At 54.9% G+C, this 15,269-nt stretch overlaps 5 protein-coding genes across 5 annotated transcripts; 2 read left to right on the top strand and 3 right to left on the bottom strand.

Annotated features, from left to right (window-relative positions):
- Positions 1 to 4,857: 4,857 nt before the first annotated feature.
- NCS54_01037900 (Hypothetical protein) lies at positions 4,858 to 5,414 on the top strand (the record flags this gene model as incomplete). Its single annotated transcript, XM_053155689.1, has 2 exons — positions 4,858 to 4,988; positions 5,063 to 5,414. 2 exons carry the CDS (start codon positions 4,858 to 4,860, stop codon positions 5,412 to 5,414), a joined length of 483 nt encoding a protein of 160 aa, XP_053011664.1.
- Positions 5,415 to 6,213: 799 nt separating this feature from the next.
- On the bottom strand, positions 6,214 to 8,960 carry NCS54_01037800 (Cell division control protein 48; the record flags this gene model as incomplete). The annotated part of the gene is made up of 6 exons (XM_053155688.1): positions 6,214 to 6,803; positions 6,854 to 8,345; positions 8,398 to 8,647; positions 8,698 to 8,753; positions 8,808 to 8,835; positions 8,914 to 8,960. The coding sequence occupies 6 exons, from the start codon at positions 8,958 to 8,960 to the stop codon at positions 6,214 to 6,216; spliced, it is 2,463 nt and encodes an 820-aa protein (XP_053011663.1).
- Positions 8,961 to 10,847: 1,887 nt separating this feature from the next.
- NCS54_01037700 (Hypothetical protein) lies at positions 10,848 to 11,923 on the bottom strand (the record flags this gene model as incomplete). The annotated part of the gene is made up of 2 exons (XM_053155687.1): positions 10,848 to 11,849; positions 11,918 to 11,923. The coding sequence occupies 2 exons, from the start codon at positions 11,921 to 11,923 to the stop codon at positions 10,848 to 10,850; spliced, it is 1,008 nt and encodes a 335-aa protein (XP_053011662.1).
- A 1,138-nt stretch (positions 11,924 to 13,061) lies between these two features.
- Positions 13,062 to 13,865, top strand: NCS54_01037600 (Hypothetical protein; the record flags this gene model as incomplete). Its single annotated transcript, XM_053155686.1, has 1 exon — positions 13,062 to 13,865. One exon carries the CDS (start codon positions 13,062 to 13,064, stop codon positions 13,863 to 13,865), a length of 804 nt encoding a protein of 267 aa, XP_053011661.1.
- A 379-nt stretch (positions 13,866 to 14,244) lies between these two features.
- NCS54_01037500 (Smr domain-containing protein) lies at positions 14,245 to 15,167 on the bottom strand (the record flags this gene model as incomplete). Its single annotated transcript, XM_053155685.1, has 3 exons — positions 14,245 to 14,820; positions 14,924 to 15,021; positions 15,134 to 15,167. The coding sequence occupies 3 exons, from the start codon at positions 15,165 to 15,167 to the stop codon at positions 14,245 to 14,247; spliced, it is 708 nt and encodes a 235-aa protein (XP_053011660.1).
- Between the last annotated feature and the right edge of the window lie 102 nt (positions 15,168 to 15,269).

The raw sequence follows: 15,269 nt of genomic DNA, 5'->3' as shown, positions 1-15,269 counted from the left end.
GAGACTCCCCACAACATCCCAAACCCCCAAACATTGATCTCTGGACTCGGGTTGATCCCCCACATCAGGAACCCCCATCGAAGATTTCAGCCTCAATCACGCCCAGGGAGAGTTGGGACTAACTAATCACCAGGGCGGATTGTGAGAAACCTGGGGCTTGCCGGGCTTCGATTGCGAGCTTAAGCAAACACTGTCGACATGAGCCAACAGCCATGCAGGCTCGACCATCACAACAACCCGTCTTGGCGAACAGGACTCGTCTCGAATCTCAGCACTGTGGCACAAACTTGCGGAAGCCCACTCGCGGGTCGGTCTAGCAAGCCGCCCTGCGAGGCGAGGCGAGACCCTGAACCCTTGTCAGGCAGTATCTACGTCGAGTCGTGGTACTCGAAGGCATGGAGTGACGAGGAAGAAGCACGTAGAACTCTTGACACCCGAGCACCCCAACGGCTGCGGCTGCTGCGATGTCTCTTGTTCCACCTCCCTGGGAAGAGATGACACAGCGCCGCCGACTTGACAAAAGCAATGCGAAGGGTTGTCGAAGCGGCCACACGCTACTCGGCCCATGGAGGCTTAGACCTCTTTATGCATGATGTCCAACTGGACAATCTACTTTTCTCTCTTCTCTCATTCTATCGGCTAGCTCCTTGGTCTCTCGGAACAAAGCAAATGTCGGGGTCTGCAGTTCGGTGTGCCCAATGTCCCAAGCCTACGGATGTCACCCAGCTCCGTCTTCTGGGTTTGACCATGTCGGGTTGAATGCAAGGCGACTATTGTGATTGCTGATCATCATTGCCACTGCCCCAGTCATGAAGCTCTTCACTGGGGGCTTGCTGTCATTGCCCAGATACCCAAGTTGGGCCGAGCACATGCTGATATGGTCAGTGTTGAGACGTCTCGGTCAACAGGACGGCTCAAGCTGTTTATTGGTTCTGCTCCTCTGGTGTACTAGCTCTCTCCAATCATTTTCGAGCGACGTTACGGACAAGTGTTGGCGCAATGGGGTACGCGTTCAACTGCTTCTGCTTTTACTGCAGGGCTGGTAATGGCCGTGCTAACATGTCTAAGAGCCGGTATTCGTTGCCACCCAACCGCGCTCAGGTCCAGTACCTTGAGTCATGGCCAGGCGAGGGCTTTCACGGCAGCTTGTGTCAGATGCATTCCATTCCTTCGAGCGAGGCCGGGATTCACACAAGTCTCCCCGGAGATGCCTGTCGTCATCAACTTGAGGGAAATATTAGGGAAGACTTTCCTTGTGTGCCTGTTGAACCAGGTACGGTGTGGAGCATCCAAGCGCTCTGCACATCTGTACTCTGTACCGGTGATGGCTGCGAAGGGCCGGTGAGATAGGGACAGGCCTTAGGACTCGTCATTGCTTTGTTCCTCACCGCCTATACAAACTTTCGGGCGGGTGCCGGGGGTGTCCGGCGCGGTGCCGAAAGGTGGTGGTGCATCCCCTCTGGCTGAGAATAGTTGGCAGCTCTCCCCAGGTGCCATCTCATCTCGCGGCGGCATAGGCTCATGTGACGGGCCAGGACGCACCCGTGCAGCGCGGGGTGGAAGGGCATGTCGAGGGAGGATAACGGCAGAGTGTTCTATACGACAACAGGAAGGTCAACGGGGACGGTAAGAGTGCGGAACTGGCAAACGGTTCCAGCGACGGCTTCTTGAGTCGGTGTGAAAGAAAACGGCCGAGCAGGTGTCACTTCCGGGTATCCCAGCGGGCCGGGCCGTGAGTTGTAGCGTTGGACGGAGGTTCGCGACCAGCAATCAAGCTTGAACTCGAAACTTGAAGGATTGTTGGTGTGGCCCACATGGGTATGCTTGGTTTGAAGCGTCCCTCTGGACTCTTACGACAGTTGGGCTCGGCAATATTGGCCACAACAGGACGGTGGTTTGCCGAGGTTGTGAGCAGAGAAGTCAGCCCGGTGACCACGTTGTGTTACCACAATGCGCCGAGAATTGATGGAGCGGACGGCTGTGGATGCGTCCGGATGGCATCCGTGGCTGTACTCGTTGGTCGAGGCTAGTTGTGACTTGAAGCTAATGCGATAGCCAAGTCAGGAAACCGGGAGGCAATCCCGATGGTCAGGTAGGCGGCGCCCGCGCAATGTTCCTCCGATGACATGTCATGGCAGCGAATTCCAAGGACGGGTGGCCGACCAGAGTCAAGTCGCATCGGATTGTAGGGTAAGAGAGTCAGCAGGGGTGAGGGCATCTCGTGGTGGCCATCCATCTCGAGCTGAGCCGTCGTGTCACTAAGCTCTGGTGCTCCGGGTAACCCGGGACGAGCTAGAAGCGAGCTGCATTCAAGCGGCTCTCTTAGCTTCGTCTGGTCTCGAGTTTGTCTCGAGTGGACATGGCAAGTTGGCGATCCATGTGGTTGACATGGACCTGCTATGCTTCAGGACCGCCGCAGGCTGACACTGTTTGATTACAAGGCGGATCATGAAACTCATGATACATCTATGGTCAGGCAAAGGCCAGCTTATACATAGAGTCCGAGATACTCAATTCCGCAAGAGCAGACTGCATTAGAGTACATGGCTGTCGGCGCATCGAGACACATAACGGTGCCGAGGACTTACAACTCCAGGGCGAGCGGACCCGTGCATCTAAGCTTGCAGCAACAACGTGGAGGCGATCCGAATAGTCGCGGGAAAGAATTTGTAGACGCGACACTGCACGGGGGTCATTGCATCAACGAAGGAAGTACGCGCAAGGTTATGGCCCGTCAAAGCACCATATACACGAGCTTCATGCACCATGTCCATGGCAGAGCAGCATCAAATACCGCCGGGCCGCGGCGAAGAAACAACGGGACATATCAAAGACGATCCACTCTACAGGTTGTCGGGGCTCGAGCCTCCGGCTCATGATTCGGGGCTGAATATTGAATGCCTGGCTCGGGTATCATACCCCTTGAAATGACGCATCGTGAGACCACTGGCGACAATAACCAAGCGGCAGCGGCGGGAGTTGGAAATTTGTCTGACCCGAGAGTGGCCACAGCTCTATACTGGGCAGTATGCAGTGCAGGATAGAACGCATGATGTATATGCCGGACGGGCTCCAGCACGTTGTTGCGGGAGGCTCCATACATACCTGGAGCAGAACTCACTCGACTTGTTCTCTCGACGACCCGCCAACGAGACAACAACTTGCAAGCCTTGTGGGAGCTGGGCCAAGGGAACGGAACGAAGGATCAAGTTGGTTATCTTTGGTGCGTCCCAAGGCTGGCAAAGAGTCAGATTTGGCATCGCTGCAGACCCGCATCGCGCGGGAACCACGGGCTGGGCGAAGAGGAATAGCTGACCATGTTGTCGGTCAAGAACATTTCCAATTACCTACCTACACGAAGCATCCATTGGCATGGCATGGCATGGGAGGGTCGAGATAAGAAACAGCCTAACAGGCTTGGTCGATTCAGGCGGCGGCTCGTCTGGCTGATGTGCCGGACAGACAGTCACAGAAAAGCCAGGGCGCAGCCCAATGCAGGTTATTCTCCGAGGCTGGGTCACTTGAGTGAGGATTAAGATGCAAGGGAGTTGGGTTGCGGGCGAGACAAGGCTAAGCGCGTCCACGAACAGACGGCCAAGGGATGAGATGAGGGCATCCCAAGAGGTTGCCATGGATGGTGTACGGACTCTTGGTCAGCTGGACTGGGATTAAAGGGCCGGGTGATGTGGCATTGAATGGATGTCCGGGCATTGTATTGGTGAGGTTGGGAGGGCTGAAAGGTGCGGGTGCGGGTGCTGGTTGCAGGCGCAGGAAGGCCTATTGAAAGTTTATTCAGTTGTCAACAGACGGGACGAAACAGGACATGGTTAGCGAGATTAAGCAGAGCTGGCTCTTGATGCCCAATTTATGATGTAAATCAATGAACTGGGGGCGAAAAGGCTGGCTGTATCCGCGTCCAACCACGGATAGGAGCGTGTGAGCAACTCGCCAAGCGAGACGAACTCGGCCCGGGGAGAGTAAAAAAAAAAAAAAGCAAGCACAGTAAATTTGGCGACGGATCTAGCTCAAGAGCCGACTAGCTTGGATTGATTTTGGCCGATGGGTTGTGTTTATCTCTGATTATTCAAAAACTTCATTTTCTTGAACGGCCGTGTAAGTGCGTCTGCATACATACAGGACCTCAGCTCTGAGTCTCCATCAATGGATCCATCCAATGTATACATGTACCTTGTATCCATCTCTTTCCAATTCCCGATGGGACTTATCTTATCGTTGTGCATGAAGCGCGACGGAAGCGCCGCCGTCATCGGGAGAGGGTCAGGCCTCCACATTCTAATCCCTCCCAACCAATCCCCGTCCTCCTCATCCCATTTTTGGGGTGTATTTCATAAGCTGCCAGGTACAGTACGTACCTTGCACTGCCACAATTCCCAAGGACCCTCCCCAAACCCCCAATTTCTCTCAGCCTTGCGCAACCTGGAAAACCTTCCCTCACAGCCTCGCCCACGACCACCAACCGCCCTTTCTTCGAAGGGGGAAACGCGCGACGACCCAGCATTTTCTTCTTCCCCTTTCCCAATTCTTGCTGCCCCTTGTGACGATCTCTTTCCTCCCCCGCACGGCACTAGACAGGGGTAAGCTGGGGGCATTCTATGGTGCTCGAGCTTGTGACGTCTCGAGTTGACTGAACTGTTCCCGACGTGCGAGAGCAGACGAAACTTTGTCGGTTATCGGGCACGGCCGAACAAAGAGCGCCACGGCATCCTTTCTTTTTTTGTAAAGAATAACAGCCGTCTCTTCTGTCTCATTGGTCGTCGACACATCATTGTTGGATAGCAGAAGACGATTGAAACATCTCTCTACACCGTCAACCCCCCCGTCATCATCGCCATCACAATGTCCAACAAGGCCCCCTCCACACCCGTCAAGGTGCCATCAAGCGCAGCCAACTACACCGCCGCGACCCTGGACCCTGATCTGCGCTCTCAGATCAACTCGGTCCTCCTCCACGACGGACACGTCCCCAAGTATGTTGCTCCCCTCTTTCGCATTGACCTCGCCAGGCAGACAGAACATCAGGCTAACACACGTTGAACCACAGGATCCAAGAAGCCCTCCTCCACGCCCTCAACTCCGACTCAGCCAACTGGCCTACCACCATCCAATCCCACGCCCTCGCCCTCCTCCGCTCCGGCGAGGTCACCACCTTCCCCGCCCTTCTCCGCCGCGTCCTCGACGACGTCCGCCACGACTCGGCCCTCAACCCCGTCTCATCGAGCACCAACGGCAAGCCCGCCACCAACGGCGACGCCGCAAAGGCCAACGGCTCTTCCACCGAGTCAAAGACAACCCCGAGCCTCGCCATACCAGAGTCGGTAGTCGACGAGGCCCTGCGCGTCACGAGGGAGCACCTAGAGGCCATCTGCGACATCGAGGACGACGAGGCTGCCTAGACGGCGCTGACTCGGGAGCGGATCGAGCAAGAGAGAAACAAGGCAAGAAACCCAGCCATCCAGCAGCACCGCACGAGCGTCCAGCAGTCGAAGAACGGGTATTCGTTGAAATGACCCCTTCGAGCGATGAAAACGTGCTGCAAAATCATAAAACACACATACATAGTTTCACCTTTTCAGAGGCCAAGCAGGCCCAAGGATGTGACAGACTCAATGGTGAGAAAGGAAAGGGAGGGCATAAGGACCATGATCGATACCAACACAGAAAACATGAGTACCAAGTTCATGTATGAGATAAATGAATAGACTTGTTTTTGATATCTACAACTCAGTACCCCGTCAATGTCCAAACAGCCTAGCTGCCGTACATGATCTCATATTAGGGAATTCAACATGTGGTACCTATCCTCAACGCCAGGTCATGGGTACAGTCACTCTCGAGTTACCGTCATCATCCATAGTCAGTCAAGCAGAATGTCAACGATACACAAACAGGCAATCATATTCGTCAAAAGGGAATCAATTTCATCATCTATCAAGTCCAAAACAATTGTGCTTCAATGAGCAACTTCCTCCTATAGGGCCATCACGGCGACACCGACAGCGACGCACAAGGGCTACCAAAGTCAAGTTGCCATTCTTCTCGCATCTACCTTTCTACCAACTCCCAGCCCAATATCGGCTGCGACATAGTGTATGGATGGAATCCGTCCCACTGGCTGCTCACAACCAACGCAGAGATGTACGAGAGAAAATATTAGAATACAAAGGACCCATGTCCACAGAGCCGTTGCCGTCCTTAGTCGTAGAGATCATCATCATTGCCAGCGTCACCGAACGAGTTGCCACCGTCGGCACCAGCAGCCTCAGCGCCAGCCTCGGGGAACTTGAAGAAGGCACCGGGGCCAGCGTTCTTCATCTGCTGGGCGAAAGCCTCGTAGCGGCGGATCTCAACGTCCGACACGGATCGTCGGGCCATCTGCATAGCCTCCTCGAAGTGAGCCTTGGTCAGCTCAGGCACGGGGTCCTCGGCATCCTCATCAGTGTCCATCTCATCACCAGCCGCCTCGCGAGCCTTTTGGCGCTCGATATCAGCGGTGATGGACTCCTTGATGGCAATCTTGACAGCACGCTGGGTGATGAAGCCAAGATCGGCACCAGAGAAGCCGTGTGTCTTGGAGGCGATGTAGCCAAAGTCGATGTCAGCAGCAATGGGAGTCTTGCGGAGCTGAGCCTTGATGATGCTGAGACGGCCAGGCTCATCGGGCAGGGGCACATAGATGAGCGAGTCGAGACGACCAGGTCGGCAGAGAGCAGGGTCGAGCTGCTCAGGTCGGTTGGTAGCACCAATGACAAAGACGTTCTTCTTGGAGGTCATGCCGTCCATTTCTATTTCGGGTTAGCAGCTGAAGCTGGCACCATCAGAAACAATTACTTACCAGTCAGGAGCTGGTTGACGACACGGTCAGAGGCACCGCCAGCATCGCCCATGGAGCCACCACGAGCCTTGGCAATAGAGTCGAGCTCGTCCAGGAAGACAACGCAAGGAGCAGCGGCACGGGCCTTGTCAAAGATGTCTCGGATGTTGCTCTCGGACTCACCGAACCACATGCTGAGCAGCTCAGGTCCCTTGACGGAGATGAAGTTGGCGGCACACTCGTTGGCAACAGCCTTGGCCAACATAGTTTTACCAGTACCAGGGGGGCCGTAGAACAGCACACCTCGGGAAGGAGACATGCCGAACTTGAGGAACTTCTCGGGGTGGTCCACAGGGTACTGGACGTTCTCCTTGAGGTCCTGCTTGACCTCCTCGAGACCACCAATGTCCTCCCAGCGAACGTTGGGAACCTCGACAACGGCAACCTCGCGGAGGGCGGAGGGGTTGGAGACGCCAAGAGCGAAGCGGAAGTTCTCCATGGTGACACCGAGAGAGTCGAGAACCTCAGCATCGATGGTGTCCTCATCGAGATCAATGAGATCCATCTTCTCACGAATCTGCTGCATGGCAGCCTCAGAGCACAGGGCAGCAACATCGGAACCGACATAACCGTGGGTCTCAGCGGCAATCTGCTCCAGGTCGACGTCGTCGCCGAGCTTCATGTTCTTGGTGTGGATCTGGAGGATCTCGAGACGGCCAGTGGGGTCGGGGATACCAATGTCGACCTCGCGATCGAAACGGCCGAAACGTCGGAGGGCGGGATCAATCGAGTTGGGTCGGTTGGTAGCAGCCATGACGACAACGTTGGAGCGGGCCTTCATGCCGTCCATGAGGGTGAGGAGCTGAGAGACAACTCGTCGCTCGACCTCACCGTTGGTCTTCTCACGCTTGGGGGCGATCGAATCGATCTCGTCGATGAAGATGATGGCAGGAGAGTTCTTCTCGGCCTCCTCGAAAGCCTTTCGTAGGTTGGACTCGGACTCACCGGCCATCTTGGACATGATCTCGGGACCGTTGATCAGGAAGAAGAAGGCACCGGTCTCGTTGGCGACGGCTCGGGCCATGAGCGTCTTACCGGTACCGGGAGGTCCGTACAGCAAGACACCTCGGGGAGGCTTGATACCAATGGACTTGAAAAGCTGGGGGTGTCGGAGAGGAAGCTCGACCATTTCTCGGATCTGGGCCATCTGCTTTCGGCATCCACCAATATCATCGTAGCCAACCTCGTTGAGGTTGTTCTCCTCCTCATCTCGCTGAATAGGCTCGCCCTCGCAGTGAATGACGGTATCTTGCGCCACGATACCGTACTCTGGGGGATCGACCTCGACAACCTTGAATTCGACTTGTCTCATACCACCACGGACGATAAAAAGGTCTCCTTGTCGGACAGGGCGGTATGCTTCTCGGAAGTAGGGGGCGAGGAAAACATCGAAGAGAGAACCGGTGATACCCTCGACGGTATCAGCGATGGGGAGGACAGCAATTCGCTTGGCCTGCAGAGTTGTTAGCAACAAGTCAATGTGCCCTTGGTGAGGGGGAACTGACGTATTTGATATCGGGGCAAGGGTGGATGGTGATCATGTCACCGTGCTTGACCCGCAGGTTATGGCGCACGACTCGGTTGATGCGAGCGCTGCCATCATCGAGCTCATCATCGGCGAGGACAATGAGGACGGTGTCCTTTCGCTTCTTGCCTCGGACAAGAACGGTGTCACCTCGGAAGAGCTGGAGCGAGTCCATGGTGGCCTCGGAGAGGGCGATGATGCTGTTGTCATCGTTGACGGCATCGGTGACCCTAGATCATGTCAGTAATTGCGTGCGCACCCGCGAGTGCCCATCACCTACATCAGTTGGTTGGGCTTCTTCTTCTTCTTGAGGATCGCGGTCGCGGTGTCATCTTCCTAGTAACGGTCAGCTATCTGTGCGGGGTGTCGACAAGATCAAGCGGTACGAACATGCTTGATCTCCGCGCCGGAGGGATCGCTGTCGCCAGTTAGCTATTGCTCCTGCTCGCCTCATGGCAGGCGCCATGGCTTGATGAGGTGGTGAGTAAAGACGTACGTCAAGTTGACCTTCTTGTGGTGGTGCTCGTCAGGCTGGGGAGCCATGATGATTGTCTGGATGCTTCAGGTGAAGCTGCTGCTGGCTCGCTTGATGACGAGAGGAGGGGAAGCTGGAAGTGTTGTGGAGAAAGCCAGTCGATGGCTGTTGCTTCAGAGACGGAGAGGTGAGGGGGGAAGATATGGGAGTGGAGGAGGGAGGAAGGGAAGAGTGGGAGGTTGATGTTGAGAAGTTAGTTGTGAGTTGTAGGAAGAAAAGTCGTTTTGAGGTTTGAGGCCAGAGGCAACGAAGGTTCGAGCTGTTCAAAGGCCACAGGGCACCTTCCTTCGGGACCGGAACCGCAAGCAGCGCAGCCAGCAGCACGTCGACCTGACAGCGATTCACTGGCCGACCGTGGAGCTGTGGGCCAATGATATCACCGAACGCCCTGATTCGGGGCGGAACAATGTTTGTGCAGGTGACAGAAACAGCTTAGCCCAGCCGTGGGATGGTGGGGCGCCCCAGGCTGGCACTATGATGCAGCGAGCATGGGCACGGGCGCGAGGCGGTAGGTAGCAACAGGCACACTCAGAGTGACGACTACAGTACTGACTGACCTACAATCGCCGTGCAAGACAAAGCATGTAGAAGCCCGAAGAAGCTTCTATTGACACTAACAATTACTTTTCTGTACTGTCTCAGCATCACCAATCTCACATTCCGGGTTCTCGTAACAGCCACAATCGTGCAGAATCTCGGTGCTTTGCTTGGCCACTTTCTGTCACCACCACCTTGTTAGACAGACCGCCACGCATAGAGTTCCTGCATTCAGTTGCTTTGCTTTTCGCCCCAGCTGGACGGAGGTCAAGGCAAGGCATGGTACAGCGGATCAAAGGCAGGCAGGCAGCTAGGGCCGCGCAAACAATCGCGCCCGCCTCCACCGACACTCGCTCTCTGACTTGCCCGGCTGCGTCTTTCGGCCAGCTGCGTGCTTGTTGGCGCCCTCTTAGCGCTCGTTCCATTGTGAGACTGAGACCACCTGCACCCACGCTCACCTTGGACGGTGAGGATCGTCTGAGATCCAGTGCAAGATGGAGCAGGCTGTAAATCCGGGGCTCGTCTCATTTCCGTGACAAGTTGAGTCCGCCACGATGGATGCTTTTTCTTTTGCCTCGACCATTCTCGCCAACAGGCAGCAATTCACATTTGGCCGAGTCCCGCCTCAATTGCCACTGGTCATGGAAACATCCAGCAAACTCTGCAATATCGAATTACAAACATGATGGCTTTGTGCATCTCGTCTCGTCAAGGGTCTCGGCAAAGTAGCGACATGGGTGTCACTTTGATGCCCGCCCGGACCACCGATATTGCACAAGCACGTTGCTCAAGGCGGCACATAACACGCGGGTATGGATATCCCAGTCGCAAGTCGCATAATGAGTAGGTGGTTTAAGCATGGAGTCGAGTCTTCCTCTCGTCCGTAAAGTTGGCTTTCTGTATTGCTGCATGTCTGTCTATCAGTGGCCACATTCTCTACTAACCCAACGAGTCAGTGTTGCCAGACTAATGCCCTCAGTCAAACGCCTTGACTCGTCGGGTTGCATATGGCGGTAACAGAGGTAGGTCCTTCAGCTTGGAGGCAAAAAGCCTTGAACTTCCGATGCAGGCCCATGACAGCAGGTCGGGTCGTTGCCATGACACGACATCTTGTCGGCCATCCGCCGTTCTATGCATCGTGGCATGGGTATCATGATGGCTTGAGCTCCTAATGTGCGCACGACCTATCTTCAGACAGCTGAAAAGACGCGCCGAAAGCATCCTTAACACTGGCTTTTATGAACAAAGGGGTCAGGCGCTTGCAATACGGAGCATCACGGTGACTCTAAGCTTCTCAAGCAGCACGCACCGGTGGTGGAGGTGATGGCAGCTCCTTGACCTTCAGCAGGAGACGGCCTTCACTCATCCTTCTCAAACGTATCGTTAAGATACGTCACGAACGTCTCCCTCAACCTCGCCGCCCTCATGTCCCCCACAGCCTCCAGCCCAATGCCCCCTCTGTTCAACCCCATGAATGCCCTCCTCAGCCTCTGCAGCTGCGGCAGGCCAACCTTCTTCCCCGCTGGTAGCTGCACGGTAAGGTCGCCAGAGCCTGATGGTATCCGTACCTCGTCAACGTCGTCACCCTCACGCTGCGCCTCGACGATGCGCTTCACGATGTCTGATGTCTCACGGTCCAACACATAGAGGTAGTCGCCGCTGGCCTCACGGCCGCGCTGGACCGTAGCCTGGTTCGGCCGGACTACCTTGCGCGCCTCGCCTGCGATGGCATCCCAGAGATCGGAAAAGACTTTTGTGGTTTGCGACTCGTCGTCTTCCCAGATAAGTGTGAAGAGGGGGCTGTCCCAGCGGGTCATAGGGTTAGGTTCTTCGTATCGAAAGACGAGGTTGTCCCAGTTGCTCGGTTCGTATGGCTCTGCGGTGTCGACATCGGGGGAATCAGTAGTCGCAGCCTCAGTCTCGTCCGCGCTCTTGTTTCCAGTGGCTTCTCTTCGTCGTAGCCTCTCCTCGTTGACTCCCCTCGCCCTGTCCACCCCACATCCAATCTGCAATATACAACTTGGTGTGCGGACTGCCTTGGCCTCACAGTGTAGTTGGTATCGCCAGCCCTTGATATAGTTGAGCCCGTCGAGGATCACAATGTCCTTGTCGCTTAGGACGCGCTTCACGGCGCCATATAACGCAGCCCGAGCATCTTTCTCGGAGGCATTCGCGGAACGAGTATGTGCCGGGAGTTTCTCTGGTGATAGATCGTAGACGGTGCGGGATATGGAAAGGGACTCGTCGGATATGAGGTGTAGACGATACTTGGAGTCGACAATACGCTTCTCGAGGTAGTCGTAGAGCTGCTTTGATCTTGTGGACTTGCCCGAAGTAGGCAGTCCAGATACAATGACGAGCTGGTGGGAATTGTCAGCGAAGAGATATTACCTAGAGCAGGCGATGGTGCGAGATGGAGAAGGCATACGGGCATCGCCTCGGACAGATGACGCGTCTTGATAGGACTAATTCAGCCGAAATGATTAAGCATGGGCCTTGGCCTGGGGTATTCGTCGATGTGAGGCCTCTCGTTGCGAAGCGAATGCGAATGTTGGTGGGGTTGGAGTTGTCGATAGACAATTTTCCGACGGACAAACGTCACTGTGGTTCAGTCAAAGTGGCCCACCCTAGGCACAAAGTGCTATGTACGCATATTATCAACTTGTCAATATCATTACACATAGCTCGAATATTTAGAAATAAAATATTTTTTTATTATTTTTCGTCGTTGGACAATATATTAATATTTGCTGGTTGCTGAACCTGTTTTATCTCAACTACCCTATTGCTTCTGGTCGATTTGACGTGCCCATGATACCTATGGATAGAGTCAACCACAAGAATTAGCTTCCAATTAACGATTATCGAATCAAGCAAAGATTATCATTGATATCCAATCTACATGAAACAGAGAAACTGAAGCAACACTCTAAAACTCTTATTCGTCGAGGATCAGTCCTTGACCTTTCCCGATGGGGGATCCGATTCGAAACCCTTCAAGCGAAAAAGCGCCCAACGTGCCGTTACCCGACCAAATCTCACCTCCTGCAGCTTCAACCACACAAGATCATGGCCGTGGTTCGGACCCGAAGATCACGGATACCGGCACTCGCACGGGGGGCAGCCCTACAGCTTCGACCCATGCAGAACGGGGAGCAAAGCCCCCGCTAAACCGGACTTGGCATTTCATTCGATTGCTGCCGCTCAGCCTCCGCAAGCTTGTTCTTTCCTATCTTCAATGGGAGGTTGTGATTGAATGGTTCGTCTATCACCCAATGTATGTGGTATTTGGTGGTGGAGAAGGGTCTGAGGCGATGCTGGGATGCCTTGAATGTGCATGCAACAGACTGAGGTTGAAAGTGTATAAAGATGGCTCTGTCCATGACTTGGGATGGGATATCATCTGCAGCCAAGACCAAGACAGCAACAAACTCATTGCTTCTATCTCTTCATCAATTGAATCTTCAAAGACCGACTGTCTAAACACTACATAAACCAACAAGGCACGCCAGCACAATATCACATACGCCTCCAGTTCGCAACTTCAAACCCCCCAAACCTCAACCGCCATCATGACTCGCCCTCTCAACGACTACGACAACATCGCCATTGCTGAGATTGCCATCTACGCACTCATCTTCATCGGCGCTCTCGTTCTCTGCAAGAACCATGGCTTTGGTAGAAACGCCGGCTGGTTCTATCTCGTCATTCTCTCTCTCGCCCGTCTCATAGGATCTTCCCTCCTCCTCGCCACTGTCAATGATCCCAGCAACACTAGCCTCTACATTGGCTGGCTCACTCTCAATGGCATTGGCCTGGGTCCTCTCATCCTTACACTGCTGGGCCTCCTGAGCCGCTCCTTCGACTCCATGAACCGCAAGGGCCATGTCGTTGTGAAGCCAATCCACCAGCGCGCCATCCAGCTGCTGATGCTGGTTGCCATTATCCTTCTCGCTGTTGGTGGCTCTAACTCCAACTACACTCTCAACGCCGGAGCGCCCAAGATCCAGTACAGCACCGAGAGCAAGGTCGGCGTTGTCCTCATGATCGTCGTTATGGTCCTCCTTGTGCTTCAGACCGTGCTTGTCTTCCGAAACCAGGGCTACATCTCCCAGGGCGAGCACCGTCTCCTGATTGCCATCACTGCATCTCTACCATTTGTCATTGTTCGCCTCGCCTACACCTGCCTTCTTATTCTGGGTGGTCACAAGCAGACGGTCTGGACGTACCTTGGTGCTGGTGTCATCATGGAGATCATGGTTGCTATCATTTGTGAGGCCGTTGGTTTCACCCTCGACAAGGTGCCTGAGCCAGCCAAGTATGATGAGGTCCCCATGAAGCCTCGCGGTTCAACTGGCTCTGCTCAGAGAGTATAAACAGGATCAGATGGATGATAGATGGCCACGACATGGTAACTTATGATATACGACTGTGGTTGTGAAGCGTTGCGTTTCAGAGTGAGATTTTTTACAGGACTTGTGATGTAGATGTAAAAAATACTTGTGTTGAAATAGAGTGCAAACCGATGTTTGCTTGGTATCTTGAATACATGAATGCTTAACTATCCGTTGTCTCATACCTCCGTCTATAGTCCTCTATGCTTTTTCAGATGGCTGGCCATACGCCATGCCTTGCATGTACAAGATCATATTAGACATTTCCAACGTAACTTTAGAGCCCCTAGAATATTGGCATATTCAATAAGCTCAGACAAGCAGTCCACAAGGGACAGCTCGTAGCAGCATCCCCAGCTCCTCACATAACCACACAGCAGTGCTTCTCCAGCTTCTGCAGGAGCCACGGCAGCTGCTTCTCGACGAACTGCCCAACCTCGTCGTTCTCCTGCTGCTGAGGCTGGTGATGCTGCTGCTGCTGCTGCTGGTGGTGACCACCGTGATACCCCGAGTAGCCACCCCCATGGCTGGGCGGCAGCGGCTCACCGCCCTGGAGGTTGATGATGATGCGGCCGACATTGTCCTCGTCGGTGCGGTACTGCAAGCCGAGCTCCTGGCACAGCTCCTCGACCTTGGGCTTGATGCGCTGGACGCCGCCGCTCGAGTGGTTGCCCTTGCCGACGATGGCGATCAGGTGCGTCTGGCCGTTGGCCTGGTCGGCGCGGATGCGGTCCTCGAGGATGCGCTCGGCCTCCTCGACGAACTGGCCGTGCAGGTCGATCGCGTCGGGCTCGACGCGCCCGTCGGCGTTGTTCTCGCGGAAGATGAAGTCGGAGGCTTGCTGGTTGTAGTCGTCCATGCGGGCGGCGTGCGCCTTGCCCTCGTTGGAGAGCTCCTTTGCGGCGGCGCCATCGCCGTCTTCATAGGCCTGGCGGGACTAGATAGAAGGTCAGCTCAGGTTAAGCAAGGGTAAGGTAGGGTAGCAGTGCTAAATGCGCATCGCATCGCGGCGCATCGCGGGGATGGAGATGGGGACTCACGCGGGCGAAGCAGTCGTTGCGCTTCTCAGCTTCGGCTCGCGCCAAGTCTCTCAGGCGATCGTACTCTTGCTCAATGTCATCGTCATCGTGGGCAAAGGCTGCACGAGTTAGTTAGGTCCAAGGGTCAGCCTCCAGCCCTCAGCTCATCTCAGATGAAGCTCTGCTACACCGCGACGCCCTCTCCTTCCGGCGCAAAACGCATGGACGTACCGCGACCGCCCAGCCGGTGCATGGGAATAGACATGATGGGAGTAAATGAATTGCCGGCTCTATTATGGGCTCCTTCGTTCCAGTTCAGCTCCCGGTAGCGTCCTAGACGTCTCCGTCACCCTATCAGATCAAAAAA

This window comes from Fusarium falciforme, chromosome 8 (genome assembly GCF_026873545.1).
Source record: "Fusarium falciforme chromosome 8, complete sequence".
In the NCBI taxonomy this organism is placed as follows: domain Eukaryota; kingdom Fungi; phylum Ascomycota; class Sordariomycetes; order Hypocreales; family Nectriaceae; genus Fusarium; species Fusarium falciforme.
This window is presented reverse-complemented; position numbering and strand designations above follow the sequence as displayed.